The following is a 23,894-nucleotide window of genomic DNA, read 5'->3' on the forward strand; positions in this document are numbered from 1 at the left end:
CCCCGCAGCAACGCGATCACATCGCGTTGCTCCGGGGGTCTCAGGGAAGCCCGCAGGGAGCCCCCTCCCTGCGCGATGCTTCCCTATACCGCCGGTACACTGCGATCATGTTTGATCGCGGTGTGCCGGGGGTTAATGTGCCGGGGGCGGTCCATGACCGCTCCTGGCACATAGTGCCGGATGTCAGCTGCGATATGCAGCTGACACCCGGCCGCGATCGGCCGCGCTCCCCCCGTGAGCGCCGCTGATCGGTGATGACGTACTATCCCGTCGGCGGTCATACGGGCCCACCCCACCTCGACGGGATAGTACGTCTGATGTCAGGAAGGGGTTAAACACTTACAAGACTCAATACAGTTTCCTATATTAAAGAATTGCAATGTATTTGTAAAACCAAAAAAACAGATGCTATATGGTTGATGTATATGTGATCTGATTTTTCTTTGAGCACCTATAGATTTGACTTGTATGGCTCATCATATATACGGAATAAATTAGTGCATGCTACAATTTTCTTTCGTCTGTGAAATTTATCTCTCATCTAAACAGTCCTTTAGAATAACATTGGTCCAAGCGCTGCAGTTGGTTTGAAAATATGGCCGTGTCAACGTTGCCTTACAATGACTTCCAAGAGATTTGGGGATATTTTATGACCTTCAACCATTGTGATTTAAGGACTTTAGTTACATCATATAAAACGCAAAAATTGTAGCCCATTACGCAAATTAAAGAAAATCTGTCAGCAGATTTTTGCTATGTAATCTTAGAGCAGTATGATGCAGGGGCTGAGAGCCTGATTTCAGTGATGTGTCACTTACTGGTCTGATTGGTCCAGTTTTGATAAAATCACTGTTTTATCTGCTGCAGATCTAGCAGAGCTCAAGAATGCTGAACTCTGTATAACCCCATCCACACCACTGATTGGCCGCTTTCTGTGTATAACTCCGCCCATACCTTTGATTGGCTGATTTCTGTATGTACTGTGCATTGACAAAAAGCTGCTTATCAGTGGTGGGGTTGGGGTTGGACCAGGAGGCACCAGCCACTTAGTTCTGAAATGATAATCTCCTGCTGATAAAACCCTGATTTTATTGAAACAACAGCACAGCCTAGTAAGTGACATATCCCTGTAATCAAGGTCTCGGCCCCTATTTCATGCTGCTCTCAGATTATATTGCAAAAAACTGCTGGCAGATTTCCTTTAATGTTTTCTGCCAAAAAAAATGGCAAAAAAATGCTTCACCAAAATCTTAGAAAATGACATGGCCAACATGGGATATTTGTGAACAGCTGTCTGCCTTGTGGGTCTTCCAGGTTGGTGATGTTCAAGATATTCACTGCAGATATCCTCTGAGAATTCGACAGGTCTTTTTTGATGCATAAAAAGGACTTTACGTGTCGTCTCCTGTAGGAATAGAGGTAAATTATTCTGCAATTTATGCAAGAGGAGTTTGAGTAGTAACTCCCATGCTGTACGTGGGCAGTCATATGGATGTACAGCAGACCCCCCATCTGTTGTATGCGCACAAAGCACGGTAATGTGACTATTCCTCGTACCTGTACATGTGACCTGATGACTGCCTTAATAATGCTGCCCCCAGTTTCACCCTACATTTAAAGGGGTTGTGCAGGATTAGAAAAACATGGCTGCTTTTTTTTTTTTTTTTTACAAAAATGCATTCTGCCTGTGAGTGTATCATAGTGCAGCGCCCCAGAGTCCTGGTCGTTGCAGTACTGTGGCTCCGCCACTATGGGGAGCCATGGTGCGTCCGATGGCACTGAAGGAGTTCATCTGATCAGGTATCACAGACACCAATACATTTCACAGCCGGGCCTCCGGGGGGAGCTAAGGGTTCTATTCATTAGGCCACTCCCCACCATAGTGGGTAAACTGGGGGTCAGGCAGGAAGTTAGATGAGAAAGCGGACTGGATTGGACGAAGCAACACCTAGTGGCAGAGGGTGTTGTGGAGGAAGAGACAGTAGGGTCTCTGTCAGGGGTGGGATCCTGACAGAGGCTTGGCATTGGAAAGAACGTAACGGGTCCGCGCCAGCTCCGGGAAGCGGCGGGGCCCAAGAAAGGACTAGAAGCGAGATAGATTGTGCTGAGTGAGAAACGAGATCAAGCGATAGGAGAATTCCAGTAGGGGTCGTGCTGTAAGACCGGAGCAACACCCTACTGAGGCGCACTACCGGTGGCCGGAACGCCGAGGGAGTATTATAACATTCAGCTTCAAGCAATACTCTAAACAGCGGCAGGACAGTCAGTTTAAGGCGGGCTGTCTAACACATATCACCTATGAAGTCTTGGGAGGCAATTGCAGGAGAGGGGCGTCTCTAGGGTCCCGGAAGAACTCCAGGCCTACCCAACAAACGGGTGCCGTTCTAACTGTAACATCAGGAAGGGACGGACGATTAGAAGAACATCATTTAATCGAGTTGTGAGGGAACTTAAGAAACAGACACAACGGTTGTGGGGTACTTTCCGTAAGCACAGCAGGGAAGGACTACAACACATAGCGCTAAGAAGGAAGGCACCGATTTCCACCTGTGAAGTGAACTCTGGAAGTGCCATTGGACCGGCCGGACTTGCGCAGCCTGGTGAACCGTATTCTGGACTGAGGATTCAGAGATCTCCAGTAAAGAGGTAAAGAGACTGCAACCTGGTGTCCTCGTTATTTACCGCGACCTGCATCCCACAACTGCACCACCAACATCCACACCTATCATTCACTGTGCGCCCCACGGCAGGGTCAAGGACCGGGGCCTAGCCGCCGTGACAACCCCAGAAGCAGAGACTCAGGGGCCCGGTACCGGGTACCCCTCGGCCCTGCGGCAGTGGGGGCGCTACAATATGGTATTAGATCTTGGATCCAGTGAGATTTAGCTGCGTTACCACTCACGACCTGCAGACAGGTAAGGTAGAGCTGTTTCTGAAAAATGGCAGCCATGGTTTGTAATTTTCTTTACTTTTTTGACATCTGGAAGGTCACATTTATTTTTTGGTCACCCTTTTGACTCCTTACCTGATATCTGGGCATGTGTTGCCAAGGGCAAACACGTCTTGCTTAATGGTTTCCAAATCCTTAGGGTCAGATGCTATGATATCGGCCACCTTGTCGATCACATCATTCGCCCAGGCGGCTTCTGACCGTTGATCAACATTTAACTGTAAAAGGGAGAACTATTATTAGGGGTATAGTCCGGGATACAGCCATGACTGATAAGACTAGATATACAGATAGGTCCAAAAATATTTGGGCAGTGATAGAATGTTCACGAATCTCAGCTCTGCAGGCCACAATTTTGGATTTAAAATGAAACACCTGAGATACAATCGAAGTGGAGACTTTCAAATTTAATTAAAGGGGTTGAACAAAAATATCCTGTGAAACATTTTGGAATTGCAAACATTTTTCTACAAATCAACAATTATCACATCCAAAAATCCACTGGTTGGATATAAAGAGTGACACCACACAAAAGATAGTAAATACATATAATTTTGTTAGAGTATATTTAAAATAAAATGAAATAAGGTACATAAACCTTATTCTACCCCATATATTCTCTTTACTTTTCCAGCTTGGTTTATGCTGCTACAATAAACCAAGCCTTTTCTCAAAGAGACAGTGTTCCAGTTTTACCTCTGTGTCCAGCAGAGTGAGCCGCTCTACCACTATATAATTATATATACTGCTCAAAAAAAATAAAGGGAACACTTAAACAACAGAATAATAATAACTCCAAGTAAATCAAACTTCTGTGAAATCAAACTGTCCACTTAGGAAGCAACACTGTTTGACAATCAATTTCACATGCTGTTGTGCAAATGGAATAGAACAGATGAAAATTATTGGCAATTATCAAGACACACTCAATAAAGGAGTGGTTCTGCAGGTGGGGACCACAGACCACATCTCAGTACCAATGCTTTCTGGCTGATGTTTTGGTCACTTTTGAATGTTGGTTGTGCTTTCACACTCGTGGTAGCATGAGATGGACTCTACAACCCAAGTGGCTCAGGCAGTGCAGCTCATCCAGGATGGCACATCAATGCAAGCTGTGGCAAGAAGGTTTGCTGTGTCTGTCAGTGTAGTGTCCAGAGACTGGAGGAGCTACCAGGAGACAGGCCAGTACACCAAGCGATGTGGAGGGGGCCATAGGAGGGAAACAACCCAGCAGCAGGACCACTACCTCTGCCTTTGTGCAAGGAGGAACAGCAGGAGCACTGCCAGAGCCCTGAAAAATGACCTCCAGCAGGCCACAAATGTTCATGTGTCTGCACAAATGGTTAGAAATCGACTCCATGAGGATGGACTGATGGCCCGACGTCCACAGATGGGGGTTGTGCTCACAGCCCAACACCGTGCAGGATGCTTGGCATTTGCCACAGTACGCCAGGATTGTCAAATTCGCCACTGGTGCCTTGTGCTCTTCACAGATAAAAGCAGGTTCACACTGAGCACATGTGACAGATGTGACAGAGTCTGGAGACGCCGTGGAGAGCGATCTGCTGCCTGCAACATCCTTCAGCATGACCGGTTTGGCAGTGGGTCAGTAATGGTGAGGGGTGGCATTTCTCTGGAGGGCCACACAGCCCTCCATGTGCTTGCTAGAGGTAGCCTGACTGCCATTAGGTACTGAGATGAGATCCCCAGACCCCTTGTGAGACCATATGCTGGTGCGGTTGGCCCTGGGTTCCTTCTAATGCAGTACAATGCCAGACCTCGTGTGGCTGGAGTGTGTCAGCAGTTCCTGCAAGATGAAGGCATTGAAGCTATGGATTGGCCTGCCTGTTCCCCAGACCTGAATCCGATTGAACACATCTGGGACATCATGTCTTGCACCATCCACCAATGTCACGTTGCACCACAGACTGTCCAGGAGTTGGCGGATGCTTTAGTCCAGGTCTGGGAGGAGATCCCTCAGGAGACCATCCGCTGCCTCATCAGGAGCATGCCCAGGCATTGTAGGGAGATCATACAGGCATGTGGAGGCAACAAACACTACTGAGCATCATTCCCTTGTCTTGGGGCATTTCCACTGAAGTTGGATCAGCCTGTAACTTCATTTTCCACTTTGATTTTGAGCATCATTCCGATACTCCAGACCTCCATGGGATATTAGTTGTGATTTATGTTGATAATTTCTAAGTTTTATTGTTCTCAACACATTCCACTATGTAATGAATAAAGATTTACATCTGGAATACTTCATTCAGTGATATCTAGGATGTGGGATTTTAGTGTTCCCTTTTTTTTTTTTTGAGCAGTGTATATGTAAGGAGGTTGCTTTCCCTGCTCCTTGCTTGGAACCACTTAGTCAGACAGCTGGTTTGTTGGGGGGAAGACTTTCTGCCCTGGACAGAGGGGACGTGGTGACTGCTGGGAAAGGAGAGGGGAGTGGTCAGAAAAAGTGCGGGAGAGGGAGCGCACCAGAGAGGGGACAGCGTGCGAGAGAGAAAGCAGGCTGCAGCGCCGCGCTCCCCATGACAGAGTGCTCCCCGTGAGGGCACTGAGGCTGAGATACCCACCAGAATGACGGCTGGATGTGAGGGTGTAGATTTGGAAGCCTCCAGAATCAGAGACAGTGATTGTGCAGCCCTGGTGACCGCAGAGACAAGCAAAGAATCCCTGGTGACCGCAGTGACAAGCAAAGATTCCCCGAGTGTGATAAGTAACTACCCAGAGTGTGTGTGACAGCGTTAATACAGGGAGACTGTCAGCCTGATGCATAGAGGCTCTTGCAGCAGTCACGGAGACTGTGCTATTTCCTGGTTTCACTTTCACTTTGCGAAGAACAGATTGCAGAGAGACTTAACCCCGGACCTTCCAGGAGACACAGAAGAGACTTCAGGATTTCAAGCCCTGCTGGTGACTGTATCCACATTGGGAAAAGGACCCTCCAGTCAGGACCTCCCTGAGCTGATAAGTTACAAGAACACTCGTTAACCCTTTGATTCCGCTTAACTGTTTACTGTTTTACTCCCTGCGAGGAGAATTTTACCCCTGTTAATAAATCCCCTTGAACAGTTGGTCTGTCTGTTCCGTGGTGACATACGCAACCCTGCACTCTGTTACACTTGGCGTAGTCGGCAGGATGTCACACGGTAGCACGGAAGGGGCAGACCAAGCAGTTGAGGGAAGCCCCAGGTCTAGCATCTCCCTGGGAGCCATGTTAGCTAACCTGCCAAAATTTTCAGGGAGTAATGTCATGTTGTGGGGTTGGACGGAGCGCATCCGAGGGATGATGCGGATACATCCTATGACACCGGCTCTGCAGGCGGAAATGGCTGTGATGGCCCTAGAGGGGGATGCACGGGACTCTGTTTTGCTAAGACCCCCCCAGGCGAGAGATACCCTGGACAAAGTGTTACGTATACTTGAGGAGACGCATGGGGACCCCACTGACGTAGGGAAGCTGCGCATGCGACTGTTCCGGCAGGTACAGAGAGAGGGGGAGACCGTGACGCAATATATGAACGCACTGCAGGAGCTTCATACTGCCATTATACAAAAGGACGGCATAGGTGTGGGGTCAATTGACGTTGTACTGCGAGACCAACTGGTGACAGGCTTGCGAGATGTATTGATGAAACAGGCCCTGCGAGAGCGCATGCGTGTAAAGCTAGATATGACTTTCTCTGAGGTCGGGAGTGAGGCACGCGAGCAAGAGCAAGGGGTGGTAGTGCCAGTGGGAAAGGTATGGAGCAGGGAGGTAACAGCCCCTCAATGGGTAGAAGACTTGAAGAAGGAGCTTAAGCGAGTCCGTGAGGAGGTGGCTGAATATAAGAAGATCCCTGCTGCAGCAACCGCCCTCCAAAGTGAGACTAGTGCCGCTCGGCAAAGAAGACTGCCTAGATGCTACAACTGCGGAGCACCCAGTCAAAATGAAGAGGAGGCGATGTGGACCCGGGATTCCCAGCTGAAGATAAGAAGAATCTGGGAGGAGATTGAGAGTCTGGGGAAAGCTCTTACTGCTGTTTTGGGGACCAGCAGCATATCCCGAGGTAACGTGCGGAAGCCACCAGAAAGAGATATAGGAGAGGTGCGCCACATAAAGAAGGTTTCGGTGGCGGCCCCAGAGTGTAACTCCGTATCCTGGGATGAAGAACAACCGCAGATGAGAGATGTCCCCTGCCGAGGTCGACGATCCAAACTGAAGCGCCCTCCAGACAGACGCAGACGTGAGTGCTGGACGTGCAGAAAGGTGTGACACATGTCCAGAAATTGCCCTACCCGAGAAGAGCGGTGGCAGAGATCCGCTCACCCCTCTGAGGGTCCTGCTAACTGGAGGGTACGTCGCCCCTGGAGGGAATGGTACGGCAGGAAGAGAAGAGTTCCACCTAGGACAAGACAGTACCACAATGTCGGACGCCAAGGAGAGGTGGAGAAGGTGTCAAGCATCTCTGGTGAAATGACTGCGCTGTCCCAACACGTAAAGGCGAACCTGGTGGATATACAGCCTGGGTCTGAAGGTTTTGTTGGTGAGACTCAGTCCGGCAGGAAGAAAGTGACGTTCACTCGAGAGGACCACCAAAGTGCTTTACTACCCTGCCCAGCACGAGGTCCTGAAGAAGGAGAGAAAGTGCCAAGTGTTCCTGCGACACTCGTTTTCAAGGTCCGAGCCGATGAGAAGGAGGAACCACTGATGTCGTCCCCTGAGGTGGAGAATGTGCTGGCTGTCAGCTCACCAGTTCCTGATCGGACAGGGGAAATGGAACAGCTGTGTGAGACAGGGCGTGTGGTTGAGAAGCCCTGGGAAGTGATGTCCGCAGAGCCCGGCGCAGATGACAAAGAGTCCGGCCTGCATGGTCTTAATTCATCTGACTCAAGCTTTGACGAGAATGCTCCTGTCAAAAAGAGGGGGAGCTATGGAGAAGAATTGCTTGTACTAAGCCCCCAAACTGAGGAGCCTGAACAAGAAGTCCCTAAAGTTTCCGATAACGACAGGGAGGAGGATGAATCCTCTACGCAGACATCTGCTAGCGGCAAAGCTAAGAAGAAGAAGAAAAAGAAGAAATCAGCAGTTGTTGATGAAGCAGAGAAAGCATATCTCAACCTGACTGATGAGCAGCTCCTAAACCATTTAGTCTGGGAGTATGTACAAGAAGAAAGGCAGAAGGAGATGCGAGAATCGCAGGTATCTGACTCCTCTCCAAAGAACAAAGAGAAGCACGAAGAGTCCTCGCCCGTGGAATGGCGAGCTTTAAGAGAGGGGGAATGTAAGGAGGTTGCTTTCCCTGCTCCTTGCCTGGAACCACTTAGTCAGACAGCTGGTTTGTTGGGGGGAAGACTTTCTGCCCTGGACAGAGGGGACGTGGTGACTGCTGGGAAAGGAGAGGGGAGTGGTCAGAAAAAGTGCGGGAGAGGGAGCGCACCAGAGAGGGGACAGCGTGCGAGAGAGAAAGCAGGCTGCAGCGCCGCGCTCCCCATGACAGAGTGCTCCCCGTGAGGGCACTGAGGCTGAGATACCCACCAGAATGACGGCTGGATGTGAGGGTGTAGATTTGGAAGCCTCCAGAATCAGAGACAGTGATTGTGCAGCCCTGGTGACCGCAGAGACAAGCAAAGAATCCCTGGTGACCGCAGTGACAAGCAAAGATTCCCCGAGTGTGATAAGTAACTACCCAGAGTGTGTGTGACAGCGTTAATACAGGGAGACTGTCAGCCTGATGCATAGAGGCTCTTGCAGCAGTCACGGAGACTGTGCTATTTCCTGGTTTCACTTTCACTTTGCGAAGAACAGATTGCAGAGAGACTTAACCCCGGACCTTCCAGGAGACACAGAAGAGACTTCAGGATTTCAAGCCCTGCTGGTGACTGTATCCACATTGGGAAAAGGACCCTCCAGTCAGGACCTCCCTGAGCTGATAAGTTACAAGAACACTCGTTAACCCTTTGATTCCGCTTAACTGTTTACTGTTTTACTCCCTGCGAGGAGAATTTTACCCCTGTTAATAAATCCCCTTGAACAGTTGGTCTGTCTGTTCCGTGGTGACATACGCAACCCTGCACTCTGTTACACTTGGCGTAGTCGGCAGGATGTCACACGGTAGCACGGAAGGGGCAGACCAAGCAGTTGAGGGAAGCCCCAGGTCTAGCATCTCCCTGGGAGCCATGTTAGCTAACCTGCCAAAATTTTCAGGGAGTAATGTCATGTTGTGGGGTTGGACGGAGCGCATCCGAGGGATGATGCGGATACATCCTATGACACCGGCTCTGCAGGCGGAAATGGCTGTGATGGCCCTAGAGGGGGATGCACGGGACTCTGTTTTGCTAAGACCCCCCCAGGCGAGAGATACCCTGGACAAAGTGTTACGTATACTTGAGGAGACGCATGGGGACCCCACTGACGTAGGGAAGCTGCGCATGCGACTGTTCCGGCAGGTACAGAGAGAGGGGGAGACCGTGACGCAATATATGAACGCACTGCAGGAGCTTCATACTGCCATTATACAAAAGGACGGCATAGGTGTGGGGTCAATTGACGTTGTACTGCGAGACCAACTGGTGACAGGCTTGCGAGATGTATTGATGAAACAGGCCCTGCGAGAGCGCATGCGTGTAAAGCTAGATATGACTTTCTCTGAGGTCGGGAGTGAGGCACGCGAGCAAGAGCAAGGGGTGGTAGTGCCAGTGGGAAAGGTATGGAGCAGGGAGGTAACAGCCCCTCAATGGGTAGAAGACTTGAAGAAGGAGCTTAAGCGAGTCCGTGAGGAGGTGGCTGAATATAAGAAGATCCCTGCTGCAGCAACCGCCCTCCAAAGTGAGACTAGTGCCGCTCGGCAAAGAAGACTGCCTAGATGCTACAACTGCGGAGCACCCAGTCAAAATGAAGAGGAGGCGATGTGGACCCGGGATTCCCAGCTGAAGATAAGAAGAATCTGGGAGGAGATTGAGAGTCTGGGGAAAGCTCTTACTGCTGTTTTGGGGACCAGCAGCATATCCCGAGGTAACGTGCGGAAGCCACCAGAAAGAGATATAGGAGAGGTGCGCCACATAAAGAAGGTTTCGGTGGCGGCCCCAGAGTGTAACTCCGTATCCTGGGATGAAGAACAACCGCAGATGAGAGATGTCCCCTGCCGAGGTCGACGATCCAAACTGAAGCGCCCTCCAGACAGACGCAGACGTGAGTGCTGGACGTGCAGAAAGGTGTGACACATGTCCAGAAATTGCCCTACCCGAGAAGAGCGGTGGCAGAGATCCGCTCACCCCTCTGAGGGTCCTGCTAACTGGAGGGTACGTCGCCCCTGGAGGGAATGGTACGGCAGGAAGAGAAGAGTTCCACCTAGGACAAGACAGTACCACAATGTCGGACGCCAAGGAGAGGTGGAGAAGGTGTCAAGCATCTCTGGTGAAATGACTGCGCTGTCCCAACACGTAAAGGCGAACCTGGTGGATATACAGCCTGGGTCTGAAGGTTTTGTTGGTGAGACTCAGTCCGGCAGGAAGAAAGTGACGTTCACTCGAGAGGACCACCAAAGTGCTTTACTACCCTGCCCAGCACGAGGTCCTGAAGAAGGAGAGAAAGTGCCAAGTGTTCCTGCGACACTCGTTTTCAAGGTCCGAGCCGATGAGAAGGAGGAACCACTGATGTCGTCCCCTGAGGTGGAGAATGTGCTGGCTGTCAGCTCACCAGTTCCTGATCGGACAGGGGAAATGGAACAGCTGTGTGAGACAGGGCGTGTGGTTGAGAAGCCCTGGGAAGTGATGTCCGCAGAGCCCGGCGCAGATGACAAAGAGTCCGGCCTGCATGGTCTTAATTCATCTGACTCAAGCTTTGACGAGAATGCTCCTGTCAAAAAGAGGGGGAGCTATGGAGAAGAATTGCTTGTACTAAGCCCCCAAACTGAGGAGCCTGAACAAGAAGTCCCTAAAGTTTCCGATAACGACAGGGAGGAGGATGAATCCTCTACGCAGACATCTGCTAGCGGCAAAGCTAAGAAGAAGAAGAAAAAGAAGAAATCAGCAGTTGTTGATGAAGCAGAGAAAGCATATCTCAACCTGACTGATGAGCAGCTCCTAAACCATTTAGTCTGGGAGTATGTACAAGAAGAAAGGCAGAAGGAGATGCGAGAATCGCAGGTATCTGACTCCTCTCCAAAGAACAAAGAGAAGCACGAAGAGTCCTCGCCCGTGGAATGGCGAGCTTTAAGAGAGGGGGAATGTAAGGAGGTTGCTTTCCCTGCTCCTTGCCTGGAACCACTTAGTCAGACAGCTGGTTTGTTGGGGGGAAGACTTTCTGCCCTGGACAGAGGGGACGTGGTGACTGCTGGGAAAGGAGAGGGGAGTGGTCAGAAAAAGTGTGGGAGAGGGAGCGCGCCAGAGAGGGGACAGCGTGCGAGAGAGAAAGCAGGCTGCAGCGCCGCGCTCCCCATGACAGAGTGCTCCCCGTGAGGGCACTGAGGCTGAGATACCCACCAGAGTGACGGCTGGATGTGAGGGTGTAGATTTGGAAGCCTCCAGAATCAGAGACAGTGACTGTGCAGCCCTGGTGACCGCAGAGACAAGCAAAGAATCCCTGGTGACCGCAGTGACAAGCAAAGATTCCCTGAGTGTGATAAGTAACTACCCAGAGTGTGTGTGACAGCGTTAATACAGGGAGACTGTCAGCCTGATGCATAGAGGCTCTTGCAGCAGTCACGGAGACTGTGCTATTTCCTGGTTTCACTTTCACTTTGCGAAGAACAGATTGCAGAGAGACTTAACCCCGGACCTTCCAGGAGACACAGAAGAGACTTCAGGATTTCAAGCCCTGCTGGTGACTGTATCCACATTGGGAAAAGGACCCTCCAGTCAGGACCTCCCTGAGCTGATAAGTTACAAGAACACTCGTTAACCCTTTGATTCCGCTTAACTGTTTACTGTTTTACTCCCTGCGAGGAGAATTTTACCCCTGTTAATAAATCCCCTTGAACAGTTGGTCTGTCTGTTCCGTGGTGACATACGCAACCCTGCACTCTGTTACATATATACCCCTCCTTACCAGTTGTATTGTGTTTGTATTGTATTTTCTAATTGGGAATACATATTAGTCATCTGGGGTGCAGGAAACACAAATAACGAGACATACAGATTCAAAATGAGAGTAAAATGCACAATGACATGGAAAGAATTATATTTAGCTAGTGAAAATCTAAAAAAAGGAACCTGTGATGAAACCACACAGTATTCGTGCCTACACTGTCAGCGGAACATGTACATGTGCACAGATGTGACTTTCAGTTCATGATTTAAATCTGTCACAAAAATACCCCACAAGAACTGCAAACTGTACAAGTATCACAGGCGGCTGAATACATTAGATTCACATTTACTTAGACATAATAGATAAAATCAGGCTGACCATATAATATGTATGGACGCCTTCCCATTTGCTCCCAGCTTATGATGTTGGGGAAGAGAAGAATCGGGCATGTTGAATTTTAATGTGTGATCCTCTTGTTCTCCTAGAAGATACGCAGCTGGCAGAAGTGTCTACGCGTGACGTAAGGGGTACACGTGACTCATGACCGCCTTTACTGACTTAAATTGCCTAAGGCTTCTTTCACACTAGCGTCGGGCTCAGTCCGTCGGGCCGAGGTTCCCGACGCTAGCGCTGTCTCCGCCGCACAACGGGGGCAGCGGATGCATTTTTCCAGCGCATCCGCTGCCCCATTGTGAGGTGCGGGGAAGTGCAGGGAGGTGGGGGCGGAGTTCTGGCCGCGCATGCGCGGTCGGAAAAAGCAGACCGTCGGGAGCAAAAAACGTTACATGTAACGTTTTTTGCTCCCAACGGTCCGCCACAGCACGGCGCAATCGTCGCACGACGGTTGCGACGTGTGTCATTGCGTCGCAAATGCGTCGCTAATGTTAGTCAATGCAAAAAAAACGCATCCTGCAAGGACTTTTGCAGGATGCGTTTTTTCGGCAAAACGACGCATTTGCGACGTAATGCAGTTAACGCTAGTGTGAAAGTAGCCTAATCTTAATTACTTACTGAATCCGATCTATCATAAACTGCCTTATCATAAGGTCCCCTCCTGAATAATGACATTACACCAAATTTGGATTAAATGGCCACAGCAGCCTTTTATTAAACATACAATACAACATGTAAACAATATCCCCCCCAGGGAGTGGTGGTCCTCGAAGCCTAAAAAATAACCTTGCATAAATTCAAATTGTGTACCTTGGCCTCCAGGCTTAGTCTTGCCTCCAGCCGCTAAGCACCAGCTCGGAGGCAGATAATGACCAACCCGGCCAAACCAACCGATTACCAAATCCTTTAATCAGCCCCTCCACGGGCTGATCTACCACAACCACTCGCAATCCACTCCGGGGGAGTCCAGGACCACTAGAGGTCCCCCCCCCCTACAATCCACCATTGCCCTCTTTCCACCAACTTCGAGGACCTCCCTCCCCCCGCCTAACTGCTATGACAAAAATTACTCCTTCCCCTTAACCCCTTCACCCCAAAGCCTGTTTTCACCTAAGTGACACGGCCAATTTTTACAATTCTGACCACTGTCACTTTATGAGGTCATAACTCTGAAACGCTTCAACGGATCCTGGTGATTCTGAGATTGTTTTTTGTTTTTTTTATTGTACTTTATGATAGTCGTAAAACTTCTTCGCTATGACTTGCATTTATTTGTGAAAAAAACAGAAATTTGTCGAAAATTATGAAAATTTAGCAATTTTCAAATTTTTCGTTTTTATGCCCTTAAATTAGAGAGTTATATCACATAATATAGTTAATAAACAACATTTCCCACATGTCTGCTTTACATCAGCACAATTTTGGAAACATAATTTTTTTTTGTTAGGGAGTTATAAGGGTTAAAAGTTGACCAGCGATTTCTCATTTTTGCAACAAAATTTGCAAAACCATTTTTTTTACGGACCACCTCACACTTGAAGTGACTTTGAGGGGTCTATATGACAGAAAATGCCCAAAAGTGACACCATTCTAAAAACTGCACCCCTCAAGGTACTCAAAACCACATTCAAAAAGTTTATTAACCCTTCAGGTGCTTCACAGGAATTTTTGGAATGTTTAAAAAAAATTGAACATTTAACTTTTTTTTCACAAAATTTTTACTTCAGATCCAATTTGTTTTATTTTACCAAGGGTAACAGGAGAAATTGGACCAAAAAAGTTGTTGTACAATTTGTCCTGAGTATGCCGATACCCCACATGTTGGGGTAAACCATTGATTGGGCACATGGCAGAGCTCGGAAGGGAAGGAGCGCCATTTGACTTTTCAATGCAAAATTGGCTGGAATTGAGATCGGAACCCATGTCGTGTTTGGAGAGCCCCTGACGTGCCTAAATAGTGGAAACCCCCACAAGTGACACCATTTTGGAAAGTAGACCCTCTAAGGAACTAATCTAGATGTGTGGTGAGCACTTTGAACCTCCAAGTGCTTCACAGAAGTTTATAATGTAGAGCCGTAAAAAAAATTAATATTAATTTTCACAAAAAATGATCTTTTTGCCCCCAATTTTTTATTTTCCCAAGGGTAGCAGGATAAATTGGACCCCAAAAGTTGTTGTGCAATTTGTCATGAGTACGCTGATACTTCATATATGGGGATAAACCACTGTTTGGGCGCATGGCAGAGCTCGGAAGGGAAGGAGCGTCATTTGACTTTTCAATGCAAAATTGGCTGGAATTGAGATCGGAACCCATGTCGTGTTTGGAGAGCCCCTGACGTGCCAAAACAGTGGAAACCCCCACAAGTGACACCATTTTGGAAAGAAGACCCCCTAAGGAACTTATTTAGATGTGTGGTGAGCACGTTTAACCCCCAGTTGTTTCACTAAAGTTTAGAATGTAGCGCTGTGAAAATTAAAAAATCATTTTTTCTTTCCACAAAATGATGTTTTAGCCCGCAATTTTTTTTCCCCCAAGGGTAACAGGAGAAATTGGACCACAAAAGTTATTGTCCAATTTGTCCTGAATACGCTGATACCCCATACATTGGGGGGAACCACTGTTTGGGCGCACGGCAGAGCTCAGAAGGGAAGGAGCGCCGTTTGAAATGCAGACTTAGATGGATTGGTCTGCAGGTGTCATGTTGCATTTGCAGAGCCCCTGATGTACCTAAACAGTAGAAACCCCCCACAAGTGACCCCATATTGGAAACTAGACCCCCCATGGAACTTATCTAGATGTGTTGTGAGAACTTTGAACCAACAAGTGTTTCACTACAGTTTATCACGCAGAGCCGTGAAAATAAAAAATATTTTTTTTTCCACTAAAATTATATTTTAGCCCCCATGTTTTTAATTTCCCAAGGGTAAGGCTGGTTTCACACTTGCGTTTTATCTGCATGTGTTTTTTTAAAAAACGCATGTGTGAAAAAACGCATGTAAACGCAGTAAAACGCATGCGTTTTTTAGACGCATGCGTTTTTATAGAAAAACACAAGAAATCAAGAAAAAAACAAAAAACCCTAACCCTACCCCTAACCCTACCCCTAACCTGAAATACGTGGCACTGAAATACGTGGCACTGAAATACGTGGCACTGAAATACGTTTATATATGTATATACGTATATAAGTGCCACGATATTTCAGTGGCCACGTATATAAGTGCCACGTATATAAGTGCCACGTATATAAGTGCCACGTATATAAGTGCCACGTATTTAAGTGCCACGTATTTAAGTGCCACGTATTTAAGTGCCACGTATTTAAGTGCCACGTATTTCACATAAATGCCACGATATTTCAGTGCCACGTATTTCACTGAAATATCGTGGCACTTAAATACGTGGCACTGAAATATCGTGGCACTGAAATATCGTGGCACTGAAAGACGTGGCACTGAATTATCGTGGCACTGAAATACGTGGCACTGAAATACGTGGCACTGAAATACGTGGCACTTAAATACAAGGCACTATGACTGTCAGAAAATGTTCATTAAACGGTTAGGGATGAGTTTAGGGGTAGGGTTAGGGTTAGGGTTTGGATCCCTTTATCAACTTGATGGTGGTGGGTGACTTTTCAGTGTGTGTTCTGTTTTTTTTCTATAAAAACGCATGCGTTTTTAACGCAAACAAACGCGTTGAGATCGGACGCCATGTCGCATTTGGAGAGCCCCTGATGTGCCTAAACAGTGAAAACTCCCCAATTCTAACTGAAACCCTAACCCCAACCCTAACCCTAGTCCTAACCCTAGCGCTACTTTCACACTAGCGTTTTTTTGCATACGTCGCAATGCGTCGTTTTGGCAAAAAAACGCATCCTGCAAAGTCATCTGCAGGATGCGTTTTTTCCCCATAGACTAACATTAGCGACGTATTGACACACGTCGCAAGCGTCGTGTGACGGTTGCGTCGTGTTGTGGCGGACCGCCGGCAGCAAAAAACGTTACATGTAACTTTTTTTGTGCCGACGGTCCACCATTTCCGACCGCGCATGCGCGGCTGGAACTCCGCCCCCACCTCCCCGCACCTCACAATGGGGCAGCGGATGCGTGGAAAAACAGCATCCGCTGCCCCCGTTGTGCGGCGCTTGCACAGTATGCGTCAGTACGTCGGGCCGACGCAGCGCGACGGCCCCGTACCGACGCTAGTGTGAAAGTAGCCTAATGGGAAAATGGAAATAAATATATTTTTTAAAATTTTATTATTTTTCCCTAACTAAGGGGGTGATGAAGGGGGATTTGATTTACTTTTATAGCGTTTTTTGGGCGGATTTTTATGGTTGGCAGCCATCACACACTAAAAGACGCTTTTTATTGCAAAAAATAGTTTTTGCATCACCACATTTTGAGAGCTATAATTTTTCCATATTTTGGTCCACAGAGTCATGTGAGATCTTGTTTTTTGCGGGACGAGTTTACGTTTTTACTGGTACCATTTTCGGGTACATGACATTTTTTGATCGCTTTTTATTCCGATTTTTGGGAGGCGGAATGAACAAAAACCAGCAATTCCTGAAATTCTTTTAGGGGGGGCGTTTATACCGTTCCGCGTTTGGTAAAAAGGATAAAGCAGTTTTATTCTTCAGGTCAGTACGATTACAGCGATACCTCATTTATGTAATTTTTTTATGTTTTGGCGCTTTTACACAATAAAAACTATTTTATATAAAAAAATAATTGTTTTTGCATCGCTTTATTCTGAGAGCTATAACTTTTTTATTTTTATGCTGATGATGCTGTATGGCGGCTTTTTTTTTGCGGGACAAGATGACGTTTTCAGCGGTACCATGGTTATTTATATCCGTCTTTTTGATCGCGTGTTATTCCACTTTTTGTTTGGCGGTATGAGAATAAAGCGTTGTTTTTTGCCTCGTTTTTTTTTTTTTTTTTTTACGGTGTTCACTGAAGGGGTTAACTAGTGATATAGTTTTATAGGTGGGGTCGTTACGGACGCGGCGATACTAAATATGTGTACTTTTATTGTGTGGTTTTTTTTTTATTTAGATAAAGAAATGTATTTATGGGAATATATATATATTTTTTTCTTTATTTAGGAATTTTTTTTTTTTTTTTTTTTACACATGTGGAAAACTTTTTTTTTTACTTTTTTACTTTGTCCCAGGGGGGGACATCACAGATCGGTGATCTGACATTGTGCACAGCACTCTGTCAGATCACCGATGTGACAGGCACATTGTAGAGGCTTGCCGGCGCCTGCTATGAGGAATTCTCAGCAGACGCCGGCAAGCAGGGTCATCTCATGACCCGGAAGGAGTCCCACGGCCATCTTGGATCCAGGGACTCCTTCCAGGTCACCGGAGCAGCGCGATCTCATCGCGCTGCTCCGGTGGGAGAGCGCAGGGAGCCCCCGTCCCTGCGCGATCCCCCTCTATGCCGCTGTCACTATTGACAGCGGCATCAGAGGGGTTAAATGCCCGCGATCGGCGACAGCGCCGATCGTGGGCATTGCTGCGGGGTGTCAGCTGTCATATACAGCTGACACCCGCACCCGATCACCGCGGCGCTCAGCGTGAGACCGCGGTGATCGGGGCGCCGTACTAGTACTGCAGCTGGCACTAATGCAGTGCCGGCAGCGCCGTACTAGTACGGCGCATGGCACGAAGGGGTTAAACAAAAACATAACCTTAAAAATAAACGCGATTAAACAAAATCGAAAAAGAGAAGGGAGGGAGGGTGGGGATTTCAGCAACCGCCGGACCAGTAGGTGATCGTGGCAGTTGCTGAGGTGAAATTGGCAGTTTTTTCTCCAGATCACCCCCTCAGAAAGCTCCCCCTGCTTGCTCCTCCCTGCCTCATCCAAACCCCGCCCCCCTGTGTCCAATTCAAAAATACACAGTCCAAAGAAACTATTTAACCCCGACTTGCCCTTGCCTACCCTGAGGCTCTGCCATTCCCCGTGACCCTGTCATGCTGGCCTCCCTTGAGGGCCAGGGGCCCAGTACGGCCTTTCCTGGAGCATACTCCTTTATCCTGAGTGTGCATGTGTATGCAGAGGTTGGGAGAGTTGGAGCAGATGCACATAGTCTTCCCCCACAGTTATTCATTACTACAGCCCCTGCCTGTACTTACATGGTCAATACTGAACTGCCTCAGGAGCTTTTCCGTCTCACGCATTTGGGTGGCCAGTGACTTCTGCTCATCTATATCGCAATTCCTTATTTCCTTTATTTCTGTTAGATATTTGGTCACTAGGTGCATATGGATTTTAGCAGCCACAACCTATAGAGAAAATACATTTAGATCTGTCTCATCAGATATGTTCCACTACTGACTCAGTAGTTATCTAGAAGCTCTTATAGTTGGCAATTGAAGTAATGCTTAGATTGTAAAGTCTGCACAAGCTATGATTAGCAAGGCTGAGTAAGCTTGCTAATGGTGAGGTGACCAACACTCGTGTTTTATAACTTTAATTTCTTTATGCTAGTAAAACTGAACAAGAGTAAATCTAAATAGTTATGAATGACTGATTGCCTTTAAATAATACAATTCTGGCTGCCTGCAGCCACCACTAGAGGGAGCTCACTGCATACTGTTTCACCACAAGGTATACAGAAGGCTCCTAGGCTCCCTCTAGTGGTGGCTAGAATTTTATCATGTATCTCTTTGTCTATGCAGAGAAATTTGGAACTTTATAAAAAAAAAAGGAGTCTCATAAAGACTGCATTAATATTTTCTCCAGTTATACAAAGTTCTCAAGTCTTACAATGAGGGATGCCTAGGCTAGGCAGAAACTAAGTGGTTGTGCACAGTAAGTGCACTCTATTGTCAATTATAACATTCAATATCTCACCTGGCGACATTCGTCAGACAATGTAGATAGAGAGGACAGACGGTCTTTGGCTTTAGAAATGATTTTCCGCATGATTTCCAGACTGTTCAGTCCTTTTGTCTTGCTCAGCCTTCTGAGATTACACTGGATAAAAAAAGTTTGCTTAAAGTAGTATTAAAGTGTTCCAAGTGGTATATTATAGTGTCCATGTATTGACAGGCCGACAACGGGAACACATTAAAGGGGGCTGTCCAGGTATACATTTTATGGTGGGGGCTCAGCTATCATGTTAATGTAGACCTAACCAGCTGCAGCGGTCATAAGCGCTGTAGGCAAGACATGCCCACTGCAGCCTGTCAGCAAAGACCAGCGCAACGGCGGTGAAAATCCATGGTGGATGATAGGTGAATGGTGGATGATGGGCACGTCGGATTATGCAATGGGCTGCTACGGACATGTATAAGAATAGACTCTCCTAAACCACCAGAAATATAACAAAAAATGTGTCTTCCCATGAGCAGTTGTTCACTGCTGACGGACGGGAGCCCTGCAAATCTTCTTTTTCCTGTCTAAACCCCTGATAACTTTTCTAGGTAGAAGGTCCAGTGCGATGTTATTTGTGTGTCACACTGCAATGATGGCAACCAGTCAGGCCTACATATTGGAAGAGGCGCAGGGAATTCTTGCAGGTAGGAGGTTGTTTGCAGGGTTCCTGTCCAGCAGCCATGGACTACTGATGTATCCTCTGCACCAGGGTCCTGCTAATCGATTTCCAAATCTCTATTCATAATGTTATTGCCAATAAGGAAAATACCATGCTAGAGCCAAGAGCTTTCTGTGTTTTGAGCTTCCGTTTTTTCCTCCCCTTCTTCCCAGAGTCATAACTCTTTTATTTCTGTCCACATAGACATATGAGGGGTTTTTTTTGCGGGATGAGTTGTACTTTTGAATGACACCATTCATTTTACAACATAGTGTTTTGTGGTAATAATGACCATGCAGTATGATTCTCCTCATCAATACGATTATGGCGATACCAAATATGTCCAGTTACTTTAAGTTTGCAAAAAAATATGTTGGTTGTGTCGCCATTTACCAAGACCCATAACCTTTTTATTTGTCAGCCGATGGAGCTGCGTGATGGCTTATTTTTTGTGGGGCGAAACAATGTTTTTATTTGTACTATCTGGGATAAATGTGACTTTTTGATCGCTTGTTACAGCATTTTTTGTGGAATTGCGGCGACCAAAAAAGCGTAATTTTGGGGTTCTTTAATTTTTTATATATTTATATTTACCAATCGGGGTAATTGTTTTTATCTTTTGATAGAGCAGACATTTCTGAACGCGGCGATACCCCATATGTATATTTTTTTATTTCTGTAATATCTTTATTTTCAATGGAGCGAAAGGGGTGTGTTTTGAACTTTTTTCATATTTTTTAAAACCCTGTTTTTATGTTTTGCTGTTGTTGTTAGCCCCCTTTAGGAGACATCAAGATGCATATAGCAGAAATCATGGTCTCCTTTGAAGCCTGGCCACAGTCACGGTTTCAAAGGAGCACTGTAATGACAGGCATGGGGGTCCCACATGACCCGCAATCACGTCACGGACGCGTGGATGGGCAGAGTTAATGACTCGCGCACGTCAGCGTGTGTTAAATACTGCTGTCAGAGATTGACAACAGCATTTAACGAGTTTACAATCATGGGCAGAGCACCTCGCCACCCACGATTATTAATATCAGGTCCTGGCTGTAATACAACGCCATCACCTGCCTGATATTGGGCGGGCTCGCTGCATGAGCTCGCTTCATACACCTGCTTCTGGCAAGCACTGTACATATGTGGCGGATGTGTAACGCCCCAGGGTCCTGGTCATCACAGTGGCATTGCTTTCCCCTTGGGGAGAGTGATGTCACGCTTGGAAGTGATGAAGGATAAGGCCAGGTTCACTTTGCGTTAACAGCAGCCCGTTCAACACGTGCGTTAATGGGCTGCTGTTAACGCAAGTGTCCATATGTCATCGCGCTAGCACAGATAAAGCTAGCAGATGCTCTATCTGCGCTAGCAGTGACGGACCCGGAAACGCTGCAGCCCGCGTCCCAGGGTCCGTCACTCAATGACGGCACATTGCTAGCGCACGCCCATTGTGGGCGTGCGCTAGCGATGCGTCCAACATATGACTTAATGGTGGAGTTAATGGACTAGGTTACACTGCGTTATGCCACGGTGTAATGTAGTCCGTCTAACGGATGCCTATAACGTAATGTGAACCCAGCCTAACTTTCACCAGGTAATCACTTACATACAACATGTTCATACTCCAGGCCAGAAGGGGGAGCTCTGAACCCGGATTAAGGGGAACTTCCTTATATTCTGGCTGGAGGGGAAGTCAGTGAGCAGTCTGGAACAGACAGAGAAGAGAGCAGACAGACATATAGTGTCGGAAGGTCTGAAGGAGCCGTGTAGTCCGAGGTACTACAGCTCCTGGAGGAAGAGAACAGAAGGAAAGAACAACTTGTAGAACGAGTGCAGTAGAAAGAAAGCACAGGAGAATAACACCAGTGGAGCAGAGCTGTGAAGTGGCTACCTCCCTGGCTAGTGCAGATTCTGGTAGCCGGAAGACTGTGGCCGTGCTGAACTCTAAAGTGGCATGGCTGAAACTGGCAGGACAGCTGGATTATAAATCACAGACACAGTGATAACTATAGGGCCCGGGTCATGATAGAGACCCTGTAAAAAGGCCCAGTTCACCTGTCATATGGGTTTGTGTCCTAACCTATATGGGGGACAGAGAGGAACTCGGGGGACCTTATTAGAAGCCTTAGGCAGTAAGCAGTGTCGGACTGGAGCACCTTGGGCCCACCAGAGAAAATAATTCTTGGGGCCCACTATGTAGCTACATAGAAATAAATACAAGACCACCAATTGTGCGGTAAAACACGCTAATATCGGGGTATAATGTAAGGTAGTACACATCTTAATTATGTAGCAGGGGTTGGGGTAGCCCCCTCAAAGAAAATAAAGTAGCCCCCTTATAGAGTACAATGTATCCCCCTCACAGAATATAATGCAGCCCCCTATAGAATATAATGTAGCCCCCCCATAGAATATAATGCAACCAGCCTCAGAGTATAATGCAGCCCCCATAGGGTATAATGTAGCCCCCTTAGAGTATAGTGCAACCCCCCTCATAAGGTATAATGCAGCCCCTTCATGGAATATAATGTAGCCCCCTCATAGGGTATCACACTGCCCCATCTCATAGGGTATCACGCAGCTCACCCTCATAGGGCATCATACAGCTCCTCCCATAGGGCATCATGCAGCTAACTCCCCCCATAGGGCATCATGCAGCTCACTCCCCCCATAGGGCATCATGCAACTCATTCCCCCCATGGGGTATCAGGCAGCTCACCCTCCCCATAGGGCATCATGCATCTCACCCCCCTTGCCCCATAGGGCATCATGCAGCTCACCCCCTGCCCCATAGGGCATCATGCAGCTCACCCAGTCTTGCCCCATAGGGCATCATGCAGCTCACACCCCCTCCTTGCCCCATAGGGCATCATGCAGCTCACCCCCCCTTGCCCCATAGGGCATCAAGCAGCTCACCCCCCCTTGCTCCATGGGGCATCATGCAGCTCACACCCCCTCCTTGCTCCATGGGGCATCATGCAGCTCACACCCCCTCCTTGCCCCATAGGGCATCATGCAGCTCACCCCCCCTTGCCCCATAGGGCATCATGCATCTCACCCCCCTTGCCCCATAGGGCATCGTGCAGCTCACCCCCCTTGCCCCATTGGGCATAATGCAGCTCACCCCCTCTTGCCCCATAGGGCATCATGCACCTCAGCTCCCCCTTGCCCCATAGGGCATCATGCAGCTCACCCCCCCTTGCCCCATAGGGCATCATGCAGCTCACCCCCCCTTGCCCCATGGGGCATCATGCAGCTCACACCCCCTCCTTGCCCCATAGGGCATAATGCAGCTCACCCCCCTTGCCCCATAGGGCATCATGCAGCTCACACCCCCTCCTTGCCCCATAGGGCATCATACAGCTCACGCCCCCCATACAACCAGCCGGGACTCCGGTGGGCCAGTCCGACCCTGGCAGTAAGGGACTACAACACCACCACGCTTTGGGGAAGGCTTTTAGCTCCACCTGGTCAGAGGACTTTGGATTCATTTCCCAACCGGCCGGACCCTGCCTGTACCTGTTGTCTGGTGCCCTGGACTGCGGTTGCCTGAAGCTTCAGTAAACCAGGTAAAAGACTGCAAACCTGTGTCCTCCATTCTTTACTGCACCACTCACCATCTTCACCTACGCATCGAGAGCCCTGGGGACCTACTTCACCTGTGGGAAGTTATACCATCTAGCTGCCACAACACCACCCCAGAGGACCCCTCTAAGCTGCGTCAGTCCCCACTGACCGAATACAACAGGTGGCGTCACAAACACGAACTTTAATCAATATCCATTTTACTTGGGCGCCCAGGGCCACGGACCGTGTTACCGTCATGACACGTCCCCTTAAGTACCGGACCCGGTACCGAGTACCCCACGGCCCTGGTGGGCAACTCAGATGTTATGAAGGGGTTAAACTGTAACTAAACCTTTATGTGCTTAAAGAGGATGTCCGGTCTAAAATGACTGGACAACCCATCGGGATGTAT

General features: G+C 48.1%; 1 protein-coding gene across 2 annotated transcripts in view; it reads right to left on the bottom strand.

Annotated features, from left to right (window-relative positions):
* Nucleotides 1-329: 329 nt before the first annotated feature.
* LOC143777072 (tumor necrosis factor alpha-induced protein 2-like) overlaps nucleotides 330-23,894 on the bottom strand; it is a 41,260-nt gene continuing 17,695 nt past the window's right edge. The window contains exons 12-15 of one of the 2 annotated variants that reach the window (XM_077267035.1): nucleotides 19,237-19,359; nucleotides 18,516-18,665; nucleotides 3,026-3,168; nucleotides 330-1,405 (exon numbers count right to left, since the gene is read on the bottom strand). In XM_077267035.1, coding sequence (XP_077123150.1) covers nucleotides 1,240-1,405; nucleotides 3,026-3,168; nucleotides 18,516-18,665; nucleotides 19,237-19,359 — 582 coding nt within the window. In that variant the 3' untranslated portion in view covers nucleotides 330-1,239. The remainder of the gene's footprint in view (nucleotides 1,406-3,025; nucleotides 3,169-18,515; nucleotides 18,666-19,236; nucleotides 19,360-23,894) is intronic. The other variant, XM_077267045.1, reaches the window with a different exon arrangement.

The sequence above is a fragment of the Ranitomeya variabilis genome, chromosome 1 (genome assembly GCF_051348905.1).
Source record: "Ranitomeya variabilis isolate aRanVar5 chromosome 1, aRanVar5.hap1, whole genome shotgun sequence".
NCBI classification, from domain to species: Eukaryota; Metazoa; Chordata; class Amphibia; order Anura; family Dendrobatidae; genus Ranitomeya; species Ranitomeya variabilis.